At 39.2% G+C, this 15,824-nt stretch overlaps 1 protein-coding gene across 4 annotated transcripts; it reads right to left on the bottom strand.

The window, feature by feature from the left end:
- Positions 1-12,871: 12,871 nt before the first annotated feature.
- LOC149575534 (cation/calcium exchanger 4-like) lies at positions 12,872-15,558 on the bottom strand. Of its 4 annotated transcripts, none has more exons than XM_089815300.1 (2): positions 15,476-15,558; positions 12,872-15,359 (listed from the first exon to the last, which is right to left on the bottom strand). In XM_089815300.1, the coding sequence occupies exon 2, from the start codon at positions 15,090-15,092 to the stop codon at positions 12,954-12,956; it is 2,139 nt and encodes a 712-aa protein (XP_089671426.1). In that variant the 5' UTR covers positions 15,093-15,359; positions 15,476-15,558; the 3' UTR covers positions 12,872-12,953. The 4 variants fall into 4 exon arrangements, with proteins under 4 accessions (XP_089671426.1, XP_089671427.1, XP_089671428.1 ...); XM_089815301.1 differs by having other exon boundaries at positions 12,872-15,342; XM_089815302.1 differs by having other exon boundaries at positions 12,872-15,336.
- Positions 15,559-15,824: the final 266 nt, after the last annotated feature.

Raw genomic sequence — 15,824 nt, 5'->3', positions numbered from 1 at the left:
TGCTTGCATCTTGCTCTAAAAAGGTTTGTAACCATTTTGATTTGTAACTTCAAATCTGAAGATAATAGTTTTCTGTTGTAACTGTATCAGACCATAACAGATCTGAGTTGACGTTAATAAAGTGAGCTTTATGGGAAATTTGTTGTTTACGGTTTATGCATTTTGGTGCTTGCATTTTGACATCATTTCATGTTGAAAAACAAAACAAGAACCCAAAAATCAAAACTCAGACCTTACATGCAAACTGTTTGATAGAATGGTATACTCATTTAACTGAAAAATTAAGGGCAGAATAAGTGGGGTTCTTACATTGCCAAAGCCTCCCTACCAAAACATGACAGATGTTCATGGGCATAATATCACACATTATTTCATCATAATACTTTTCAATATTAGATTTTACCAAACTTGTTTGCTTACCAAAACCTTCTCGTCATCTTGCATCCTAACTATCCTATACGGATGTGGGTGCTTCCTGCTCTGCAGTTGACTCACCATCTCTTCAGAAACAGGATTGTCTGTTCTCCCACCATGATAACATTACATACCTTATCTTTATGCTTGCATCTTGCTCTAAACAGGTTTTATAGAGCAAGATGTTTGATAGAATGGTATACTTATTTAACTAAAAATTTATGGGCAGAATAAGTCGGGTTCTTACATTGCCAAAGCCTCCCTACCAAAACATGACAGATGTTCATAGGATAATATCACACATTATTTCATCATGATACTTTTCAATATTAACTTTTACCAAACTTGTTTGCTTACCAAAACCTTCTTGTCGTCTTGTATCCAAACTATCCTATACAGATGTGGGTGCTTCCTCCTCTCTAGCTGCAATTGACTCACCATCTCTTCAGAAACAAAATTGTCTGCTCTCCCACAATTGATGATAACATTACATACCTTGTCTTGATGCTTGCATCTTGCTCTAAAAATGTTTGTAACCATTTTGATTTGTAATAAACTTCAAATCTGAAGATACTAGTTTGCTGTTGTAACTGTATGAGACCATAACAGATCTGAGTTGAGGTTAATAAAGTGAGCTTTTTGGGAAACTTGTTGTTTATGGTTTATGTATTTTGGTGCTTGCATTTTGACATCATTTTGTGTTGAAAAATAAACTTCAAAAACAAAACAAGAAGCCAGAAATCAAAAATCAGACCTTACATGCAAAGTGTTTGATAGAATGGTATATGCATTTAACTAAAAGATTAAGGGCAGAATAAGTGGGGTTCTTACATTGCCAAAGCCTCCCTACCAAAACATGAAAGATGCTCATGGGCATAATATCACACATTATTTCATCATAATACTTTTCAATATTAAATTTTATCAAACTTGTTTGCTTACCAAAACCTTCTTGTCATATTATATCCAAACTATCCTATACGGATGTGGGTGCTTCCTCCTCTCTAGGTACAATTGACTCACCATCTCTTCAGAAACAAGATTGTCTGTTCTCCCACCGTCAATGATAACATTACATACCATGCCTTGATGCTTTCATCTTGCTCTATAAAGGTTTTTTCTTTGAACTGATTCGTTGAATAGGACTCTCATGGTAATTAGCACTCAACAAATTTTAGCATCCTCTGACTGTGAAGATTCAGCCTCATTAACATTAGTACTAATTGCTTTTTCTTCATTTGATTCTCTTGTGTTACCATTTTTTGGACATGCAAATGCTTTGTGTCCTTTTGCGCCACATTTGAAACAAATTATCCTGTAATTTCCTCTTACTCTGAATCTTGTTCATAGGGGTATGAATCATCGTTCCTTCGATTTTTATTGCTTCCATGGTTTTGAGTCTATGTCGCAGTCTACATATTACTGTTTCTTCCTTTTTTCAGCTCAGCCTCTTTCTCTTTGCTTGTTCCCAAATTTCTTGTTTACTTTTCCCTTCAATTTTTAGAGAAAACTGGGCATTGTCCATCATATAATCCTATATCAAACCCAACTCTTCTTGAATGCTTGGTCTTAGCTTATTGATGTAATGGGCTATCTTCTCCTTGTCTACTTCAGAATGGCCTGTTCTGATTAAAATTTTGTGAAATTCCTCCATATATACTATATTCTCTCAATTTCCTACAACCTTATTTTAGGCTGTGTTTTCCTCAACGAATCTAGCTCATAATCAAGAGGAATAAATTGTCTCTTCATCATTTCCACCATTTTATCCCATTTCTAAACCTTTCATTTTCCTCTTCCAATTTGTAACTCTTTCCACCAGATTTTTGGCCTTTCAATTTGGTTTAAGCAAACCTCAATTTATTTGGATCTTCCACTTCTTCAAAAGTGTTCTTCCATATCATATATCCAGTTTGTTAACTTCTCTAGATCCAATTTCCATTGAATTTGGGAACTTCAATCTTTGGTCTGTTTCCCATCCTTCAACAAGAAGATCATTTATAGTTGCTATTGATGTTCATCTTCAACATTTTCTTCTCTTAATAAATTTATTTTATCTTTATCTCCTTCTAAACTTCCTTTAGTTTCATCGTCTTCACTAACATGTGCTCTCTAGCAAGCAAACCCTCTTCTGATTTCTTGTTGTATGGCTTCAACCTGCCCACTCAGGATTATAAAATCATCAGTATGGACAACATCTAGATGATTTTCTCTTCCACCTCTACCCCAACCACGCGGGGCTCCTCTTGCATACATTTTCACCACACCACAAGCTCAATACTGGTGCAAACTGCCTCCCTCCAACAAATCTGCCTACACTCTCAGAATCAACCTGCTCTCATACCATTGATGTAGGAGTATACACACAAAACCCTCTCACACAAACTCATACAACCAAATCAAATGACATGGTGAACAATGCAACAGATTTAACATTTGCATATATAACTCGTGAAATGTTTAGCACATATTCACCAACAAATCATTACAACGAACTCCTCAACTGAAATACAGCAATTGAAGCTTCTTAGGCTGAGAAATACGCATTCAAAACTGAAATCAAACTGATTTGCACCAGCAAGAACATAAGAAACAAACTTAATAAATTCTTCATTCAAAATTATACTCTCAACACCCTGTACAAAGAAACATGAAATGTAAAATCATCTCTAGTAGGGCATCCCAAATTCCCAATGATAGGAGATATTTAAGGCAGGTAACGTTAACAATTTGGCCAAACTTGGTTTGCAGGGTATCTCAATGTTTGAACCTAGACATGCATGCATAAACATCTTCTACTGATTTTGTCACTGCTGAAGTTTTTCTGATTACAGAGAACCTTAACAATGTCCAAAGAAAATGTTATGAAGGGTTTGAAACTTTGAATGATACAAGATCTTCTGACCAGAATAATTTTAGCCATGGTCAAGTCCTCCCTACTCCAGATATGTAACGCAAAACATCTTTCAAAAACTTTCTTTAATGTATTAAGCTTCCAATCAAAAAGGGCTGCAATAAAGGTCATCTCAACTAGCAGAGTATCTCAACAACTAAGCAAAACAAATTTAAGAAATTTTTTAGAGTGTCTTGGTGATTTCAAATCTCATTTGGCAAATAAGTCGTCGATCCAAATTCCAAGGTGTCATGAAATAAAAGAAGACAGATTTGTCATTGAAGGCCATGTAGAATAGTCGAACCATATATATTTCTTAAAACAATTCAAAATAAATAAATTTGATGTTCAAAATTTGTATGAGATTATAAAACCCTTGTTTACCACATGGGGTAAATGGATTAATGCATACAAACAATAAACAAGAACAGCAAGACTCCTTTTATTATTCACATATGCCAAGAGATTACATTAAAGCTTACCATGATGATGATTTACAATGATCTCAGACGGGGTATATATACTTCCCGTTGAACCTTCCTAAAGGGGTTCGTCGGCTACATGACAATGCTAATCTACCCGTCGGCTACACAATCTTTACTGACAGCATGAACCCATCGGCTACACAATATTTAGCAATGACATCATCCTGTTGGCTACACAATATTTACCGACGACATCATCCCCCCCAAAAGAAAAAAGTCGTCTTCGAACAACAATTACAAAATATCTGAGACAGATTAACAAAACGGAATACATTAACTCACTAACTACAACCAAATAGATCTACTTCTGTCTCATCACTTTCACATTCATCCCGTGCCTGCACCAAACTGGTCTCCAACCCGCGTTGCATTTGTAGCCTCTACTAACACAATACTGTCTCCTTAATCAAGCTGACCTTGATAGCCACCCGTGCCGCTTTCTCTGCTTCCAACTCCTGGGTACACTGAGCCAAGTGTCGTTGAACTGCCTTCAACTGGATGATCAACTCCTCCCGAGCTCTCTATGGATCCACCAAGACAGCATCACATCCAACACCTACTCCAAGTGCCTCAAAGCGTATCACCCCTCTCGAAAGGCTTGCTCCGTTGATCTTTCCACCTCTAACACACTATGCCTGCAACAACTCTAGGCCTCATCAACTAGTCACACTTCCCACGACTGATAACCGCATCGACTGGGGGTCTAATTGGCATTGCCCCCAGCGGCGTCAGGCTCGCTCCCTGTTGCGATACAGGGCAGGGTCGAGGGGCAACGCCATCGCCGCCAAGACAAAATTAGCACTCTCAAACCCACACAAAAGCCTATGGAACACACCATTTTTGTTATTTTCTTCCAATCCCACACTCTTTCTGGCAACTGGTTGCGTTTTTTTTTTTTTTTTTTTGGTACATCCAGTCACCCTTTGTTTCATCGCATGTATTCCTACTATAGCCACTCTGTACCAAAAATCAATATATTTGCTTTGCCAAACACTTGCCAATCTGAATATGCCCCCAAGATGATACAGAAGGGACTGTACGGGCAGACCATAGCTCAATCTCAAACACACACTAGGTTGTATCGTACGGTGACCAACAAACAGTATAAGATGGCCCTATGTTTGGCCGTACAGTGACTGTTGTAACCTCCACCCTTGTTCACCGTAGGCTAGAAGTACTTGGATCTCCGTATGGTGGTCTTGAATTGGATACCGTACAATGTCTTGAACAAGGACGGTACAATGCCTACCAGATGCTATACTAACAGGGCCCCTGCCAATTCGCCGTACGATAGAGCACTAACAGGGTCGTACTGTGCATTGCTACTCCTCGACTATGTGTTTCATATGGATATGAGAAGCTCTAAAAGGCCATACCATCCCATTCTATGATGCATGGATTGCCTTCCTACTGTACGCCGTACGATTTTTTTAAATTTCCTCCTCGCCTTGTTTGTCGTATGGTACATCCCTATTTTAAATTGCGCCCTATTTCCTTGATCGTACGGTGTTTAGTACTTTGTTGTCTTTTTCGTATGGCAACTGTACAGTGACTAAAAACACTTCTTTTTTCTTTTTTTTAAAATCAGTTCTCCTTCTGAGCTCGGTCATCATGTGATGACGAGGGAGTCTACCCAGCATGATACATTTTTAGCTTTGAGCCATTCACTGCCTCTGGTATTTCTTGTTCGTCTAATGTCCACAACTTTATTGCTCCATTATCGCCTGCTCCCCAGATCTGATATGGCCCGACCCATTTGACTTTAAACTTGCCTGGTTTGATTTTGTTTCGTTCGTCATACTTCAACACCTACTGCCCCGGTTGGAACTTGTTCAATTTCAAGTGTCTATCATGTCATGCTTTCCGCCTATTCTATGTCACCTCCGTGGCCCACTATGCCTGCAATCGTCACTCATCAAGTTTATTTAAGTTACACAATCCCTCCCTCCGGTTTTCCATATCGCCCAATTTGTTCTCGACACTCAATAACATGACTTCCATCGGCTGCCACTCCTTGCCGTCAATAACTATATTGTTGATTTTAGAACCTTTACTTCGTAATGCTAAAGCTTTTATTAAACCCCTCCTTGTTTCCTATGCAGACCATATGATGTGTTTTCCTTGTTGCCGGCACCTTTCTACTGAATTTGTGGTGCGTTGTAACATTTTCTTTCTATGCAGTCCGTTCACTGTGTTCTGTACAGTGGGATCTTTCCTTTTTTTGGGTTCGTACTGTATGTTCTTCCCTTCAGCTTCAACCGTAACCGCCTTTCCTTCTTCCGCTTCTTTATATTCCTTCGGACATTCATTTTCCTCTTCTTTCTCACCTTCGTCGACCCTTAACATATTACAGCTCGAAAAGAGCTCGCAATCCTCCATCTGCTAGTGGAAAAGGCCGTTCACCAAATCCAAATCATCGTCCATTGATCCAACTTCCAACCGTAGGACTCCTTTCTCATTGGTTTCCAATGGCTGCTTTTTGTCATCCTCTTCTTCGGAATCAAATGATATGGCTTCTTCGCCCACCATTTGTGTGTGTAAATCAATAGTGAATCGACATCCCCTACTTTCCATTGATAGTGTATTCTTCTTCCAATCATGCTTAATCCTTGCTTGTACAAGCCATCCTTGGCCCAGAATGGCATCATATCCTCTCCTCTTCAGCGAGATGACAACAAAGTCAAGCAGGAATGGCAGTGTTTTGATAGTTACTAGTTGTGCCATCAAGACTCCCAACGGTTTGATCCCGTGATGGTGTGCCATGAGCAACTGGAAGGTAGGTGGCCACAACGTCGACTGTCCCAACTTCTTCCAAGTATCTTCTGGTAGGACGTTTACCCCTGAAACTCCGTCCACAATTGTGTCTGTCAGAACAGTTCCCAGAATTCCCATCTCGACGATCGTCGGATGCCGTCTGGATGTAAGGGCTAGCAGCATTGGGTCCTTTGTACGTGTTCCACTTTCCTTCTCCTTTACTTGTTCTCTTGATAATTTAGCAACGGGAGCGATGTTTGCGAGTGTCAATCTGAGTTGAGGCATTGTGAGCAGCAGATCATTTATTTTGACTGACACTTCGTTTTGTAATATCTGTCATACGATGTTCTATTTCGTGCAGTTTCTTGCTGAGGTACCAGTAGTGTCCTTCAAGTGTGCTTTCTCCACCTGCATTGCTTTTTGAATTTATGCCCGTGCTTCCTCTAGTCTTTTCTTTTCTTTCGTCGGGTCGGGGTAGAGTTTTGCTTGTTTCCGTGTGATTGCTAAAACCTCCTCTTCATCCATCCCAATGGTGATCAAATTGACTCCTGATTTCAAACACTTGGCATCTTCATGATCTCCCGGACCACACCATCTGCATAACAACTTTGGTGTGCTTGCCGTTGTATAGTCTCAGGCAAAGTGACCCCACAAATTACATGCTTGGCATTGAACCATCGGCCATCCGTTCGCATCGTACTGAATTCGACTACAGCTCCCATTATTATTATTGGCATTGTTGTTGTTGTTTTGCCCTCGTCTATTATTTATGTAACCTCCCAAGGTGGCACCCTCTGTACTGGTGTTTTCGCTCCCTCTTCACGCGGAAGCCTCCTGTCAAGAACACTTGTTGAGGTCCTCTTGTTTTCATATTGAAGGGGCATTCTTTTGTGGAATGTCCCATGATCTGCCAGATCTCACAAAACTGGTGTTTCGGACAGGATCCCTTCGTATGGCCTTTTGTCTTGCAGTCTGTGCACCATAACTCATTTCCCTTGGTCTCCTTCTACATGTTCTTAAATTCTTTCATCATTCGGATCATATCCTTTTGGAGGGCTCGGACCTTCTTGCTGCCCTTTTCGTCATTGCTACTCTCTTCCTTTGAAGACGCGTCGTCATCTGAATCGGATGAGCTACTCTTCTTCTTTTTTATCTTCTACTCACTTTCTAAGTTCATTGCTCGATTGTATGCTTCAGTGTATGACAATGGCGGCACAATCTTCATCTTCTTCCGCAAGTTCAGATGTAGGCCTTCAATGAACCATTTTTTTTGCAGCCCATCAGCCGGCTTATTTTCTATTTTATTTATTAAGTCTTTTAATTTCCTGGCGTAGACTCAGACTGTTTCATTCTTCCCCTATTTTGTGTTTGTATATCTCGGCTACAATCTCATTGTCATCGCAGAGCAGTTGAAATTTGGTGGTAAACTCCTTAAGGTTGTCCCAAGTGGTTAATTTTTGGGGATCTGTATCGACAAACCAATCAATTGCTACCCCCCTTAGTGTTGCCGAAAATTGTCGAACCCATTCATTTGTATCTATTATGCCATTTGCCCTCCAAATTGTTTCGCATGTTTTACAGTGTCGGATTGGATTGATTGTTCCATCACCATCAAATTTTGGCAATTTCTCCTTTGGTCCTGCCATTATTATTCGAGATTGAGGGATTTGTTGTGTACCTGTGTTGTTTTGCACTCCCACACTGTTCTAGACACCCATGTTGTTCTGCACACCTGCGTTGTTCTACACACCCGCAATGTTCTGAACACCCACGTTGTTTCCAATAGTCGTGCTATTTGGTGAAAAAGGGTTCTTGTCAACCGAAGCTATCCGTTCCGAAAGTGTATCTCGGACGAAGAGTTCACTCCACACTCGTGCTCCCTCAGCACTCTGAGCCATGCGAGTTAATCCCCTTCCGTCTGGATTCTCTTCTCTCGGCGTATGCAGGTTCAGAAACTCCTCTCTTGCTTCTTCCACCAAATCCAGCCACTATTTCCAACAATTCTTCAGTGCTACGGTGTCCGTCGGCAATCTGCTGAAACCTTCGCCTACATTCGGCCTGTTGTGCCAAAATTAGATTTCATTGTGCTGTGCGTATTTCATTCTTTTCTTTCAGCTTATTCTTATTTTTGTTCAATTGATTCGGCATTAGTCTTCATTCCTTTGCCTTCGTACCAGGTCCATCAGGCAACAGCGCCAAATGTTTATTGCATGGGGTAAATGGATTAATGCATACAGAGAATGAACAAGAACAGCAAGACTCCTTTTATTATGCGCGTATGCCAAAAGATTACATTAAAGCTTACCATGATGATGATTTACAATGATCTCAGATGGGGTATATATACTTCTCGCCGAACCTTCCCAAAGGGGTCCGTCGGCTACATGACAATGCTAATCTACTTGTCGGCTACACAATGTTTACTAACAACATGAACCCGTTGGCTACACAATATTTACCAACGACATCATCCTGTCAGCTACACAATATTTACCGAAGACAACCCTAGACACTTGCCATGACGAAGATTATCAAATAAATTCAGTGCACCATGAACAAGATTGGCTGAAAGGAGACAAGATACATCAAACTCTCAAGGTAAAACTATTATAAAAGTTTAGTAGTGTATAATATAGAAAAAAACAAAGATCCATTTTGATAAAACAGCACCATAGAAAACATGTCCATTTCACCATGGAAAGAATAACACTAAATAGGGTGGAGTATGGTTAACCCAGATCTTCATTTGTCAAAACATTACAGCATTTTGTGCTCTCAGAAAAATGTATAGCTATAGATGAATCTAAGTATTTAATACAATTTTTTTATTAGTAACTCATACCTATGATTTATCTTGCAGATCTTACAAGATTGAATTGCATGGTTCTTGGGGTGATATCCTGACTATCAGTAACTCATACCTGTGATTTAACTTGCAGATCTTACAAGATTGAATTGCATAGTTCTTGGGGTGATATCCTGACTATCAGAAAGGCATTAAACCAGCTTCAGCTCACGTGAAAGAAGAAATATATTATTAGTAATGAAGCTGCCAATTGATTGACAAGTTCCCACTACTCTCGGCCTTTGTTTATTGTAGCCGCTCTTACTAATTGAGTTGTAACTGTCAGTGATTGCAGTTCCTTTTTTGGTCTTTCATTGCTCCTCTCTGTCATGTCTGCCTCGTTGCAATGATTACAACCTTTCATAATTAACACCATTCAAAAGAGTTACAACTCTTTATAATTTTTGCCCTTTGAGAGGGTCACAACCTTTAAAAAAATTCTCTTTGAAAAAGCCACAGCCCTTCAAAATTATAACCCTTCCGAAGATTCACAGCCCTTCATTATTACAACCCTTTTGGAAGAGTTCCAACCTTTGACCACTGCTGCCATTTGAAAGAGTAACGTCCTTATATTTTCTTCCCATTCCTTTCTTCTTCTATTAATCCTTTTTAATTCCTATGATCCCCTCTTCCTTCCTTCCTCCCTGTCTCTTTTCAAATGAACTCTCCACTCTTTTACATCTTATGTGGAAGGTGTCACAACTCTTCATTGCATATCTCTTGACCTTTCATTAAAATTAATTAACTTTTAAAAATATAAATATTATATTTTATAATTGTTTATAATTAAATCCAGTTTCAGAAAGAGGACATTACACTATCAGAAAGGCATTATACCAGCTTCAGCTCGCATAAAATAAATATATTATTAGTGATGAAGCTGCACATTAATTAATGGGTTCCCATTATTGTTCATAGTTATTGAGCTGTAACTATCAGAGCCAGCAGTTCCTTTTTCATCTTTCATAGCTCCTTATGGAGCTTGTCTTGGTGTTGTTTTTGGGTGAAAGCAAGGAGGAGATTTCAGTGCTTTAGCCATTTATTCTTTATGAGATCTTTTCTATGATACAGTATTTTAATTTGTCATGCCCATGCCCCCCCCTAAGAAATAGGAAGTAAATAAAAATAAAGATGCATTGATCAACAGAAATTGTCTCAATTATAAGACATCAAAATTTTCAAGTCCTTAGCCGGCAGCATCAGGGATCTATCTAAATTATCATGCTGTAGAACGCAAGAATTTGTAGAAGGGCTACGTGGATATAGAAGAGCCATGAATGGATAAGAAGTGTAAGCAGAACTGTAAGGGCTCAGTGATCCCTAATTAGAAATATTCAAAAAGCCCAGCACAATTGGATTAAGAAGCATAAGCAGAATTGTAAGGGTGCAGCTATCCCTACTTAGAATTAATCATAAAGCCCAGCAATTCATGTGAACAGCTGAATAAAGGCAGCGATTAATGGATACATAAGGCAGCAATATATTTTGAATAGGCAGTATTAAGAGCTGTCATGACCATTCTTAAAAATCATCTTCTTCTAAAATTTGTCTCTTTTCATAGATACACTAGTATAGATATATTAAAAAAGTCTATCTAAAGAAATGCCGATTCATATCCATTATAAAATGATTAAAATTTAGTTTAGTACATCTAACAATAGTTATATTTCTATATATTTCCATTTATTTATTTTGCACTCACTTAAGTTTTTTTTTATTTTCTTAAATGATTGTTTATATCTCCAGAGTTTATAATTTTAGCAAATATTTTATGTAGCTTTTATTAAATTATTTTTAAAAATATACTTTGTTTATAATAAATATTATTATTTTGACATGTAAATGGTCGTCAAATTTAATCTTAAAATCTTAATGTAAACATTAACACACTCACACCATCCCACTCCACCCTTTCTGCCATTAATAAGGCCATGAAAAGGAGAACTTCATTTAAAGGAAGGCAACAAGGAAGATCAAACAAGAGAAAGTAATCTAGAGCGGATTGTTTGTATTATAAGAACCTGCATTCTCTTTCAGCAATTTGAATGATATAGTAGACATAGTTCCACGGAGTTTCCTAATGGAGGGGTGCAAGGATGGGTTTCAGAGACAAGGGGACCAAGAGCTTAATTTCGGGTACGGTGGGGGGACATCAATGAAACAGTGATGGAGGGAGTGTAGCTGATAAATAAATTGAGCAAAACTGAAATTCTGCGAGGCAAACCTGCAATACAACATCTCTGCAAGTGCCTAATGAAAGGAAAACTAATTTTCTAAAGTTAAAAGGTTGCATTTAGTATATAATGCAATGTGCCATATAGTAAGTAGCCAGCAACTTCAAAACATCCCTAGTGGAGGTGGCAAGGGTGGTGGTTCTATGGGGGCACATTTCCCACAAATCCCCAAGTCTTGAAAACCCCCCTAAAGGCACGTGGGTTGCTTTCTGCTTTTGCTTCTTTCTTTCTTTTTGTTGGTGGGGGGGGGCAGGGAGAAGGGGCAATGTCCCCGTGGAACATAAATATTGTGCTATGCATTGTGATAGTATATTTAATATATTTAGTATGGATGCTATTCCTCATTTTACTGATTTCCTCTCACAAGCAATCATGCGGAAGCAAGGAAATATGAGGGAGAGCAAATAAGAAATTTCCTTCTAAGAGGCCATCCCATAACAGATGGATGATGTCCTAAGACATGAGGACCAAAGGGGTATCATAGCCTGCTCTTGAGCTTAGATAAGAGCCATATTCTGAGTGCCTTATTATGGTTTCCTCTCTAATCTCTAAAATGTTAATTGTTGAAATTGAATTACAAGACACAATCATAGATAGATGAATAATGTAACACGAATTGGGATGCAGCAGATGAGCTTCACCACTAGGTAGACCACCCCATGTTGGATGGTTGGCATCCTGCCACATGTGGGCCAAGCAGTGTCCTGTATTTGCCCTTAGGCTTAGTGTGAGGGATGCTTTGGGCACCCTATCATACTTCCCTCATTCAACCACTATTATGGTCGAATTCTAAAAATGAATTATAGATTTTACATGATTTATCTAAATCGAATAAGATGATTATTAATATATATTATATATGCACTTATATGTTATTTAACCTTAACCCTTGTAGAAATAATTAGTCTTATGAATTGCATTTCCAATATTGTCTAACGTGATTATTAATACACTATTTTCATTTTCAGTAAACTGTGACTTCTTTTTATCTTCTAGAAACAAAGAACAAAGATTAATGAGTCGAGCAGTGCTACTAAGGCCTGCATGTAGAGAATATAGGTTCAATCTGCGTCAATTAGCAACTCAACTCACATTTTATATTGCTTGAAAACTCAAAAAATATTGAAAGAAGATATTTATTGCTAACTATCAAGAAGAAACAATATTTGGTTGACAAAACCATCATAACTTCATGTCACTGATAGAAAGAAGCTTTTCATACATGGAACTACTAAAGGGCAGGAGATAAAAAAAAAAAGCACCAAACTATAATAATTTTATCATACATGAATTGTCATTTCTTACAACTCGAATATGGATCATGAATGTTAATATAAACCAGAAATGCTGAAAAGCCCCACAGCGTTGCTCAATCTGAGTATAAGGAAAGAAGTGTATAGAGTTAAAAGGCCAATCCCTAACAACTTGCTTAGGCGCATGTCATTCAGTGGTAACACAATCAATGCCCAGACAAGCCCAACCATAAGAAAACCTAAGGTGTAAAATAAACTGGTGTCTTTTGGAACTATATAAGCAGCGGGCTGCGCAGACCAGGATCCCAGCAACAAAGAAACTCCCAGTCCAGCTAGTGTATTAAACATGGGACCTGCATAACATCCTGACAAAGCAATTTGTACTCCATCACCTCCATTCATCGCCAAAGCAATATTAGACATCAAATCACCCATAGAATTACCCCAGGCCAATACAGTCAAGCCTAGGATTGATGGATTTATCTCAAAAATCACACCTAAGGAAACTAATAAGGCCACCAGTTCATTTGCAATAATGTAAAACCACACTATGCTCATAATAAAACCTCCTGCAACCCAGGGAAACATGTATCTCCGAGGAGGGTGATCCGGATTTGTTGTGAAATATGCTAAGGTTCCAAATATAGCACCTGATATTACTCCAGCTGCATATGCTAGTTTACCAATACCAAAGGGCTTGCTTTCCTGTGTATTCCACAACACAGCCAACAGGATTGGTGCAAGTATCACACTTACAACTGCAACACCTTTTGACCAGCGATCATCTTCAACAATAGGGATGGTTAGTTGCCTCGGCAATGTCAATGGCCAATTCACAAGACACATTAACATGTGAAACAATGAACACTTTGATTTATTATTTTCGCCATCTTCACTCCAACCCCACAAAGGCCTGGTATCGTCTGCTGTTTTTGCCATTGCCTGGTTTGAGTAAATAGCAACATTTGAGGCCCACATCCACTGAGGCAACGAAGACTCAAAACGGGCATGATCACCAGCCAAACCTGTAGCTGACTCAAAATCCAAGAGAGGACTGTACATAAAGTCATCTTCCTCTTCGCTGCTAAGAGAACAATTACTTCCAAAAACAGGATGCATAGGCGTCATTGACTTCCTCCTTAATTTTTCTGCTTGTTTCTTTAAAAACTCATTTGCCGCAACAGTACATGCGTACATAATATAGATTGACAGGAATGCTATTGATCCCCACAAGGTAACTTTTCCAATTATTAGAATCAGACAAAGAGAAGTAAGCGTGAATAGAAAGAAACACACATCGCGTACAAAGCAGCTGCGATCAATCCGTGCATCTGAACCTGCAACAAGCAAAGCGACTGATCCAGCCACAACGCAGGTAACAAAAACTGCACCTCCCAAAACACTATTAAGCCCGACTTCACCAGCATCAGCTCCGACAAAAGCAGCAATACTTGCAAACACGTCAGGAGCTCCATTCCCAAGAGGAAGAAGAGTCACTCCAGCAACTGTTGGTGGTAGCTTCAACAGTTTAGACAACTTCTCTAAAGAACAACAAAAATAATCTGCTGCTGTGTTACCTAGCATATAGAATAGTGCCACCAGCCAAACACCTAAGACAGCATAACCAAACAGCAGCCAGTTCTCGCACGTGCAGTAGAAGAATGTTATGTACTCAATGGCTCCTCCAGAAGTGCACTGTTTCTGCGCTTTGATATACTCACACCGACTCGTATACCCAATGTGTCGTTCCAATCCAGCACAAGAAGAAAAGGTTTCAACAGTATCCAATTCACTGCCTCCTCCAATGTCTGCTGCTTTCGTTGAGTTTTCCACAAGAGCTCGCCTGGAACTCTGAAACTTCTCTGAGAGATTCCCAATGAGAATTTCTGAAATATTACCCTTGGCTGTCGAATGGTTTTCAGTCTGCATTCTTGAGAACTGCTGATCTCTTCCTGGAATTGCTTCGCCAGTTTCAGCCGAAGATACATTTCCATTGCCGAAAACCTGATTATCTGACCTTTTTAGCATAATTCCAGATCCAAACGGTTGCAAACTCCAGCGGTAAGAGGCTCTAGAAGAGTGCCCTCTGAGGTACAATGGGGATTTCAATATATTCACGCGATCCGACAAAAAAACAAGCAACAGCACAACAAACCCCAAGTTGAACAGTATACGGCACTGGTTGCCCATTTTGCCCAACCCGGGTTTTCCCATTTATCAATCAAGGAAACTAATTTTGATTTGGGAACTCCTCAATTGGTATTCATTCCAATTCAAGGCCAATTTTCGCAAAGCCTGCCCTGTAAAAATAGGGTTCCTACCAGCTATATCAATACAGTGGACTGTTTGGCAGTGCCCTAAAACCCGTTACTCACTGTTACTATTGGGCAAGCCAAATTATGGGTATTGCCGGTACAGAACACCCAAGTCTATGGTGACAAAATCCAGAGCTGCCCTCCTGTATCTAAATTTTATAAATTCCTTAATTGCGAAGTAAACAAATACATAATAACAATTAAAACAGGGCTAAGTCAGCATGCGCCGAACGTGGACAACGCCAAAATTGAAATACTAACAAGAAGGGTACCTAATTTTACCTTCGAGTAGCTGCTCGTGGTTTTGTGGGGCGTTGCGCAGAAATCCAAAGAACGCCATCGCCCAAAACAAATTAAACTCTCTTACGTCCGTCTATTCGTGCGGACATGTTTGTATGATGGAAAGAGCGACGAAATTCCCGCTAGTTTACTCCACGTACGCACCTGCCACGCAGTCAGATTGGAATATGTCACAACAATTCTCCCAACTCAATAAAACCACTCTTATGAGAAAAGGTTTATTTTGTGCCACAATTTAACTTCAAAACAAATCTTATAGCAATATCACGATTTAATTTCTTGTGGAAAAATATCTTCCATTTATCAATTGATGAGCTTAAGGGGCTATATA

Source organism: Cupressus sempervirens, chromosome 2 (genome assembly GCF_028749045.1).
Source record: "Cupressus sempervirens isolate cs-2001-9-10 chromosome 2, ASM2874904v1, whole genome shotgun sequence".
Taxonomy (NCBI): Eukaryota; Viridiplantae; Streptophyta; class Pinopsida; order Cupressales; family Cupressaceae; genus Cupressus; species Cupressus sempervirens.
The sequence above is the reverse complement of the archived record's forward strand: the minus strand, read 5'-3'. Positions and strand labels throughout refer to the sequence as shown.